The sequence below is a fragment of the Hemibagrus wyckioides genome, linkage group LG20 (assembly GCF_019097595.1).
Source record: "Hemibagrus wyckioides isolate EC202008001 linkage group LG20, SWU_Hwy_1.0, whole genome shotgun sequence".
NCBI classification, from domain to species: domain Eukaryota; kingdom Metazoa; phylum Chordata; class Actinopteri; order Siluriformes; family Bagridae; genus Hemibagrus; species Hemibagrus wyckioides.
This window is the reverse complement of record NC_080729.1, coordinates 21,191,434-21,201,433: the sequence shown is the minus strand read 5'-3', so window position 1 is coordinate 21,201,433 and position 10,000 is coordinate 21,191,434. Positions and strand designations below refer to the sequence as shown.

Here is a 10,000-nt window from a genome sequence, read left to right as displayed (position 1 = left end):
CTCGCCGGACTCACAGTGTCCCACAGCTCTGGAGGATAAAGGGTTCACCATCAGCGTGCTCCTGTTTCTTGACATCATGACGCTGTTCATGTTCCTCAGTTACATCCTCATCTGTCTGGAGGGTCACTACACCGGTCATTTCTCTGAGTCCAACACTAAAGGACGACTCACCATCCTCGTCCATGTGCTGCAGATCAGCCTGTACTTCGTAACCGTCTACATCATCATCTCCCACGTGCAACAGGAGCTCATCGTGGAAATCGTCACCTTCCTGATCTTCAGCATCTTGCAGGTTCTCAGTCCGGTCATTTACAGCCTGCGCTTTATTCTGCGGACACAATTATTCCCTGGCTGCTGTAGCCAGTGTGTGACCCAGGAGTCCAGCGTGAGCGTGGAGCAGCGTGAAAGCCCCGGGACACTCAGACGCCCCTCAGTAGTAGTGATCAGCACCGGAACCAGCCACTGCATGAGTAGCGTTACTGACCATGTGTCTGCCCACGAGTCTGACAACAAGAACAAAGATCAGATCCGTGAAGATTATGAGGAGACTTTAGTGTGAGAAATGAAAATGTGTGAAATGAAGCTGCTCCACCAACAGGAAATGACAAATTGGACAAAAGTAAAAAACAGACCTCTGCACACTCTCTGAGAACTTTAACAACTTCATTTACCTTCAACAAATTTTACAGGTGAAAGATCAGCACTGATGTAATCATTAGATTAAGGCACTAATCATATACTCTATACTTATATTTATCTAAAACAAACAAACAAACAAACAAACAAAAAGCCATCTTGTGTGGAAGAATGCAGCATTAAAAAAAGAGTCATTTCCAGGTTTATTTCCCTGTACACCAGTCGCTTCACTATATTCATCATGGTCAAATTAAACACACAAATTTATCAACCAGTAGGAACACAGGAGGGCGGGGCTGAGGGTTTTAGGTAGTTAAGACATTTACCTGTGTGAATTTTACATTGGGTGAAAAAACACGAGTAGCTAACATTAGCACTGCTCAGTACTCTAAACCCTGGACAGTGATATTCTCTCATTTCATTCATTATCTTCATTTCCTCTACTGAAACTTTTATTGTTACATCAAGTGGAAACCTTTAACACAATACCTACACCTACATTAGTCAGTTGTTAGACCCACAGAGCAACGCTATGGCACTGTGACTAGAAAAATGTGGATGTTCTTCTACAGTTTAGTGTCATAACTGTAAATGTTAGAGATGAGAAAATCTGTAGCACTGGTGCTGTGTGTATTGTGACCTTATGATCAGTAGCACTGTGTCGTGTGCTTCAGCTTCATAGACACTACATATATATATATAAATATTATGTGTTTATATGTGTTATATAACTTAATATGTCTTTGTGTGGACTCGTGCTAACAAAGCAGCACATTAACACACACACACACACTAACACACACTCGCACTCTCACACACATGCGCACACACACTCGCGCGCACACACACACACACACACACACACACCAGCACACACTCGCACTCACACACACACACACACACACACACACAATAACACACACTCGCACTCACACACACACACACACACACTAACACACACTCGCACTCTCACACACACTCACACACATGCGCACACACACACACACACTAGCACACACACTCTAACACACTCGCACTCACACACACACTTGCGCACACACACTCGCGCACACACACACACTAGCACACACACTCGCTCTCACACACACACTAGCGCACACACACACTCACACACTCTAACACACACTCACATGCTAAAACACTAAACACGTTAAATACCTTACTGACCATTAGAGCTTTCATACAATATTCTCTCAAAATCTAGGTAGTGGTTCTGACTATTAAGTTAGAGTACTATAAAGTTTTAATACTATTTAAGTATTAAAAATAAAAACTAAAATAAATAACTTGTTGAAGGAATTGTTCTAATGTTGTCATTTTTTGTAATGAACTTGATGTGAGAAGAATCTGTCCCTCTGTCATGGACACTACAGAAGAAACAGGAGTCTTATATAAAGACAGGGTCTGTAGTGTGTAAACTGTTTCCTACATCAAGTGCTTAAAAATGAAAAGAGAAACATCAGGGCAGAAGAAAATATGAAGTACTACAGCGGGACAGTCGGACTTGGTCACTCATACAGAATAACTAATGTGTGCTGGACACTCCTGTGTCCTGGGAATCAGTTTTAACCACAGGACTTGCTGACCTCTACATGTTTTCACCAATGTGATGCTGAATTCTTGTAAGATGAAATGGTGTTAGATAGAGCAGGACTCTGAATATGAAAGAGTTTTTTTCCTGTTCTTCAATAACAGAAGTATTTTAAGGGACTTTTATTTTGCCGAGTCTCCCCGTTTTCTGTATGTTTGAGAAAGATACAAAGGGGAGGAGTTTATTTCTGTATGGTTTTGAAAAGACACACCCTAGTCTCTGAGTGAGAAGTCTACAGTTTTTGCAGCGGACACCGTGAAGACAGTAGTGATACCGTTAGTGATACCGTTAGTGATACCGTTAGTGAATAAATGAAGTGAACACTGAAGCCATTGTGTGAGGTTAGAGCCGGAGTTTCCATTTTTGCTCGCTGTTGTTGTTGGAGTTATTCGTTTAGAACAGAGGTCTTTATTTTTCCCGCGTATCGTTAAATGCATTTGTTAGCGCGCGGAATAGATAGATAGATAGATAGATAGATAGATAGATAGATAGATAGATAGATACTTTATTCATCCCAAAGGGAAATTAACTGAACTGACAGAGAGTGTGTAATATTTTCTCAGACATTTTGCTTTTTTCTGAAGACTGTGCATCGCCTGTGATCCGTTTGGTTTTGTGAGGATTACTTTTCTTCCCAGGCCGAGTCAGTGGTCTGATCAAGTCTCAGGTTTCCCCAGGACGCGCGGAGTTTGGCTCGGGTGTTGCTGCTGGTCTCCTGCCTTCCAGACGACATCTCTCTGCTGCCTCGTCCCAACTGTTCACATCATCATCATCATCATCATCACAAATCATCGCAAGACATCTCAAGTCTCCTCATCAGTTTCATGGTCGCTACAGACTGGTATCGACATCTTACACACACACACTCACACACACACACACACACATTCCCACACACACACTCTCACATACAGACACACACATTCACACACATTCTCTCTCACACACACTCACACACAGACACACACATTAACACGAACTCTGTACTGATATAGACTGAGTCAAACTGTACGTGAGTTAAGTGAGAATTGTTATTTTAAACTAAGAATTATTGTTGAGTTGATTTGAAGTGAATGATTTGAATTTAATTGCAAGAATCATTTCTTTGGTTCAGAGCTCTAATGTATCCAGTGTTAGTGAAAAAGTCAATTCGTGTGCTTAATGTTGAACTTAACTCTGGGAAGTCTGGGTACGAAGGGTTAAGTGAGAGAGTTGGATGGTTCTTTTGAGCGAATTGCAGTTTCGGATAATCTGTTAATTATTGTTTTATTTTGTTCTTTTATTTAATCAAAATCAATTCTTTAAAATAATAAATTACTAATGGTTAACAGGCTTTACAGTCTATGATTATTAGTGTAACTTACCTTGGAGTAGGGGCGTCTCACTTACACTATTAGGTTTAGGAGGGTGGGGATGTTGAATGATTGAATGATCTACCCCACACACACTTCAGGAAGCCACTGACACTCACCTGAAGCCTGCTTTTCCTATTCCAATAGTTCACCAAAGTGTAAGCTAAAACATATACACACCTAGTGAATACTAAAACTAAAAGATCCGGGGCTGGGACTAGGACCCTTTCGCTCTTAGGTCTTCCAAGGTTATATAGCAATTTCCTCTACAAAGTGAGGCCGATCGCCTCGGTCACATATATATAAAAATATAGGTTCATTGAACTGAATGTAAGCGTCTAACCTCTGAATGAACTCCATCGTGTGTGCAGCTTCAGCTCGGTACTCAACACTGTAAAAAGTACAAGAGACAGCAACAAGCCTATGTAGAAACGCTGGCTCAAGGCCTTCACCAATGATGTGCCCTTCAAGACCATGATATGACCATCCATTGGTGAATGGAGCTTCCTGGTTTTTCACCCAAAACATTCAGAAGAAAAAAAAAACATGTCAGGAGTCACTTATTAATTTTCTAAAGCCAGATTGCTAATGAATGGAAGGAAACTGAAATCACTGTCACAGAGCCCTGTTCTTTTACCATAAGAAAAGCATTTAAATATGCTGATGATGGACTGGTCTGGACAGACACTGTAGTCTACATGTGTATAGAATGGGGATTATGAAATTGTTGCTGACATTTTTATAAATGATTTAACTCGATGTCATTTTATTTTTCAACATTTTTAAAGTCATCATGCTCACCTTCCAAATCTATAAGGCTTTCGATCATTTCCAGAGGACAAATAAAGATATTTTCAACATTCTCTCATCATTTCAGTCCATCCACTGAAAGTCCAGTCAAGTCCATGGTAAGTGGAAGCTCAGACGTGTGTTGATTAATGTTTATATGTGAATAAATGCCTTCATTAAGTTTATATGGATTATGTGTACAATATTTTTATGATCTTTTTGAAGCATCATTGGACTTTCAATGGATGGACAAAATAATGAGAGAGAGAATGTTTTAAAAATATATTCATTTGAGTTCCAAATGAAAGTCTTATGGGTTTGGAATGACATGAGGGTGAGTAAAAGCTGAGTAGGGCACAAATGTGATCTAGGCACCATGTCTGTAAAGATCACCACATTTCTGAACTTCCTGTTGCAGTACCAGATCCAACAATTAAAGAAACAAGGTAGGAGTTATTGCTATGAATCCTGATGTGTTTCACATAAGCCACAGTAGTACCACACTGATGTCCACTGAATGGACACTAAAACTTCTGAATAGGAATCATTCTTACTGCACATTCTGTCACCTAAACTAGTCTATCAAACTAACCTGGATTCATTCAATCCAAAATACATCCAACATTAAAAAATAAAGCAACCACAACACTAGTAGTGAACCCTAGAGAGAAGCACAACAGTACCCAAATTGTTTTGCTTAACGTAGCAGGTCTTGGAATTAATAATAAACTAGCATGCTAATATTAGAAAGCAAGCTTCCGGTCATTTCAGCGCTACAGAGACACCGATGTCATTTCAATGCAACAGTGTCTGAAGTAGGGATGCCACAATACTCAATATAATATTGAAGCGTTCGGTACAACTTTTTTTCGTTTTTTTTTCCTTAAAATATTAATAACCATGCGTTTTTTACTCTCTGCACTGTCTGTTTGTGTTTGCCTATACTGTACGTCTCCCTGCAAGTAAATATCCAATCAGTGAGCGCTAAAGTTAGGGGCGGTGACCATGCTTGTGATGCTGGTGTCAGATTTCACTCTAACCCTGGAGAGAGGTGAAGTGAGACAGGAACATGAGGAAGCTCCGTCTCTCAGATCTGTGGTGTGGGGACATTTCAGATTTGTTGTGGACTTTGATGGAGATTAAACAAAAACAGTAAACAAAACATGACTGTGTTTAAGCACTGTTCCACACGAGTTACTGACATGGAAATAGTTCAACATGACCACCTTTCGACAACTTATAAAAATTTCTCGAACCGCGTTACACACTACTGACACGGACTTTTTTTCCGTGAATAATGGAAAAAAGAATAATGGGGGAAAAAAAACCTTTAATTTGCCAAGCCATCAGAACCGAACCGAAAACTTAACTGTATTGTTGCATCCCTAGTCTGAAGACTTAACTTTGCAGAGGAGCTGGTAGTCCTTCATGTTGAATGGAACTCACCGTGTTTTTGGGAACATGTGGGTCAGAAACACAGCTCCACTCCACATCATTGCAGTCGGCATGCTGGTGTTGGCCGTATGAAATGGATGTAAAGCCACGTGTGCTCACTGCAGTTTTCTGTTCCCCTAAATACTGTTAAGTAATGTTTTCTTTCCTCTGAGCAATAATTACAGTGAAGTCTCACCAGAAAAATGACTGCTTTTAAACATAACAGGGTAATACATGTTTCTGTAATGTAACAGCAGTTTCTAACAAAGAGTTTTAATCCATTATTTTGAGGAGGAAATGAAATGAAATGTGTTGATGTTCTACTTCCTGAAGGGCTACAGGGATGTTATATCCCTGGGATATGGGATGAGGATGTGATAAAAGCAGAAAAGAAAGAGTGAAATATGGAATATTTGATTGAAAAATGATGAGTAACGACATGATCAAAAGGAGGTTAATGTCAGCAAGAGCTTCAGAAGCGTCAGGAACAGGAGATAGCACAAAAATCTGTAGGCTGATATTCAGGTTTTGTTTGTGATTTACTAACAACGCTGTTTGAGGATTCATTTATCAACAATTAAATTGTATTTATTATATTTTACTAAAACCCTTTCAAACAGAATATCAAATATATTTATTTATTAATTATTATAATTTATATCAAATTTATTATTTTGCTAAAAGCATTTCAAACAGAATATAAAATATATTTAACACTGGAAAGGACAATGGGTGCTAGCTGGTTGCTAATGTATAGCAGGTAATGGTTAAGCTATAGCAGGTGGTTGTTAAGGTATAACAGGTGGTTGTAAAGCTATAGCAGGTGGTTGTAAAGCTATAGCAGGTGGTTGTTAAGGTATAACAGGTGGTTGTTAAGGTATAGCAGGTGGTTGTTAAGGTATAGCAGGTGGTTGTTAAGGTATAACAGGTGGTTGTTAAGGTATAACAGGTGGTTGTAAAGCTATAGCAGGTGGTTGTAAAGCTATAGCAGGTGGTTGTAAAGCTATAGCAGGTGGTTGTTAAGGTATAACAGGTGGTTGTAAAGCTATAGCAGGTGGTTGTAAAGCTATAGCAGGTGGTTGTAAAGCTATAGCAGGTGGTTGTAAAGCTATAGCAGGTGGTTGTTAAGGTATAACAGGTGGTTGTTAAGGTATAGCAGGTGGTTGTTAAGGTATAGCAGGTGGTTGTTAAGGTATAGCAGGTGGTTGTAAAGCTATAGCAGGTGGTTGTTAAGGTATAACAGGTGGTTGTTAAGGTATAACAGGTGGTTGTAAAGCTATAGCAGGTGGTTGTAAAGCTATAGCAGGTGGTTGTAAAGCTATAGCAGGTGGTTGTAAAGCTATAGCAGGTGGTTGTAAAGCTATAGCAGGTGGTTAAGGTATAACAGGTGGTTGTTAAGGTATAACAGGTGGTTGTAAAGCTATAGCAGGTGGTTGTTAAGGTATAACAGGTGGTTGTTAAGGTATAACAGGTGGTTGTAAAGCTATAGCAGGTGGTTGTAAAGCTATAGCAGGTGGTTGTAAAGCTATAGCAGGTGGTTGTAAAGCTATAGCAGGTGGTTGTTAAGGTATAACAGGTGGTTGTTAAGGTATAGCAGGTGGTTGTTAAGGTATAACAGGTGGTTGTTAAGGTATAACAGGTGGTTGTTAAGGTATAACAGGTGGTTGTAAAGCTATAGCAGGTGGTTGTAAAGCTATAGCAGGTGGTTGTAAAGCTATAGCAGGTGGTTGTTAAGGTATAACAGGTGGTTGTTAAGGTATAGCAGGTGGTTGTTAAGGTATAGCAGGTGGTTGTTAAGGTATAGCAGGTGGTTGTAAAGCTATAGCAGGTGGTTGTTAAGGTATAACAGGTGGTTGTTAAGGTATAACAGGTGGTTGTAAAGCTATAGCAGGTGGTTGTAAAGCTATAGCAGGTGGTTGTTAAGCTATAGCAGGTGGTTGTAAAGCTATAGCAGGTGGTTGTTAAGGTATAGCAGGTGGTTGTTAAGGTATAACAGGTGGTTGTTAAGGTATAGCAGGTGGTTGTTAAGGTATAGCAGGTGGTTGTTAAGGTATAACAGGTGGTTGTTAAGGTATAACAGGTGGTTGTAAAGCTATAGCAGGTGGTTGTAAAGCTATAGCAGGTGGTTGTAAAGCTATAGCAGGTGGTTGTTAAGGTATAACAGGTGGTTGTAAAGCTATAGCAGGTGGTTGTAAAGCTATAGCAGGTGGTTGTAAAGCTATAGCAGGTGGTTGTTAAGGTATAACAGGTGGTTGTTAAGGTATAGCAGGTGGTTGTTAAGGTATAGCAGGTGGTTGTTAAGGTATAGCAGGTGGTTGTAAAGCTATAGCAGGTGGTTGTTAAGGTATAGCAGGTGGTTGTTAAGGTATAGCAGGTGGTTGTTAAGGTATAGCAGGTGGTTGTTAAGGTATAGCAGGTGGTTGTTAAGGTATAGCAGGTGGTTGTAAAGCTATAGCAGGTGGTTGTAAAGCTATAGCAGGTGGTTGTAAAGCTATAGCAGGTGGTTGTAAAGCTATAGCAGGTGGTTGTAAAGCTATAGCAGGTGGTTGTTAAGGTATAACAGGTGGTTGTTAAGGTATAACAGGTGGTTGTAAAGCTATAGCAGGTGGTTGTAAAGCTATAGCAGGTGGTTGTTAAGGTATAGCAGGTGGTTGTTAAGGTATAACAGGTGGTTGTTAAGGTATAGCAGGTGGTTGTAAAGCTATAGCAGGTGGTTGTTAAGGTATAACAGGTGGTTGTTAAGCTATAGCAGGTGGTTGTAAAGCTATAGCAGGTGGTTGTAAAGCTATAGCAGGTGGTTGTTAAGGTATAGCAGGTGGTTGTTAAGGTATAGCAGGTGGTTGTAAAGCTATAGCAGGTGGTTGTTAAGGTATAGCAGGTGGTTGTTAAGGTATAACAGGTGGTTGTTAAGGTATAACAGGTGGTTGTTAAGGTATAGCAGGTGGTTGTTAAGGTATAACAGGTGGTTGTTAAGGTATAACAGGTGGTTGTTAAGCTATAGCAGGTGGTTGTAAAGCTATAGCAGGTGGTTGTAAAGCTATAGCAGGTGGTTGTAAAGCTATAGCAGGTGGTTGTAAAGCTATAGCAGGTGGTTGTTAAGGTATAACAGGTGGTTGTTAAGGTATAACAGGTGGTTGTTAAGCTATAGCAGGTGGTTGTAAAGCTATAGCAGGTGGTTGTAAAGCTATAGCAGGTGGTTGTAAAGCTATAGCAGGTGGTTGTAAAGCTATAGCAGGTGGTTGTAAAGCTATAGCAGGTGGTTGTTAAGGTATAACAGGTGGTTGTTAAGGTATAACAGGTGGTTGTAAAGGTATAGCAGGTGGTTGTAAAGCTATAGCAGGTGGTTGTTAAGGTATAACAGGTGGTTGTTAAGGTATAACAGGTGGTTGTTAAGCTATAGCAGGTGGTTGTAAAGCTATAGCAGGTGGTTGTAAAGCTATAGCAGGTGGTTGTAAAGCTATAGCAGGTGGTTGTTAAGGTATAGCAGGTGGTTGTTAAGGTATAGCAGGTGGTTGTAAAGCTATAGCAGGTGGTTGTTAAGGTATAGCAGGTGGTTGTTAAGGTATAACAGGTGGTTGTTAAGGTATAACAGGTGGTTGTTAAGGTATAGCAGGTGGTTGTTAAGGTATAACAGGTGGTTGTTAAGGTATAACAGGTGGTTGTTAAGGTATAGCAGGTGGTTGTTAAGGTATAACAGGTGGTTGTTAAGGTATAACAGGTGGTTGTTAAGCTATAGCAGGTGGTTGTAAAGCTATAGCAGGTGGTTGTAAAGCTATAGCAGGTGGTTGTTAAGGTATAGCAGGTGGTTGTTAAGGTATAGCAGGTGGTTGTTAAGGTATAGCAGGTGGTTGTTAAGGTATAGCAGGTGGTTTTTAAGGTATAACAGGTGGTTGTTAAGGTATAACAGGTGGTTGTTAAGGTATAGCAGGTGGTTGTTAAGGTATAGCAGGTGGTTGTTAAGGTATAGCAGGTGGTTGTTAAGGTATAGCAGGTGGTTGTAAAGCTATAGCAGGTGGTTGTAAAGCTATAACAGGTGGTTGTTAAGGTATAGCAGGTGGTTGTAAAGCTATAGCAGGTGGTTGTAAAGCTATAGCAGGTGGTTGTTAAGGTATAGCAGGTGGTTGTAAAGCTATAACAGGTGGTTGTTAAGGTATAACAGGTGGTTGTTAAGGTATAG

At 40.1% G+C, this 10,000-nt stretch overlaps 1 protein-coding gene and 1 long non-coding RNA gene across 5 annotated transcripts in view; both read left to right on the top strand.

Annotated features, from left to right (window-relative positions):
* LOC131370811 (olfactory receptor 2AG1-like) overlaps positions 1–1,149 on the top strand; it is a 1,619-nt gene extending 470 nt beyond the window's left edge. The window contains exon 1 of the mRNA XM_058418322.1: positions 1–1,149. This exon is cut by the window's left edge and continues 470 nt beyond it. Coding sequence (XP_058274305.1) covers positions 1–559 — 559 coding nt within the window. The 3' untranslated portion in view covers positions 560–1,149.
* A 1,305-nt stretch (positions 1,150–2,454) lies between these two features.
* Positions 2,455–10,000, top strand: part of LOC131370537 (uncharacterized) — a 35,019-nt gene continuing 27,473 nt past the window's right edge. For 3 of the 4 annotated variants that reach the window (XR_009207429.1, XR_009207430.1, XR_009207428.1), the window contains exon 1: positions 2,466–3,089. This is a non-coding gene — a long non-coding RNA (uncharacterized LOC131370537). Of the gene's footprint in view, positions 3,090–10,000 lie in introns of all 4 variants that reach the window. The other variant, XR_009207431.1, reaches the window with a different exon arrangement.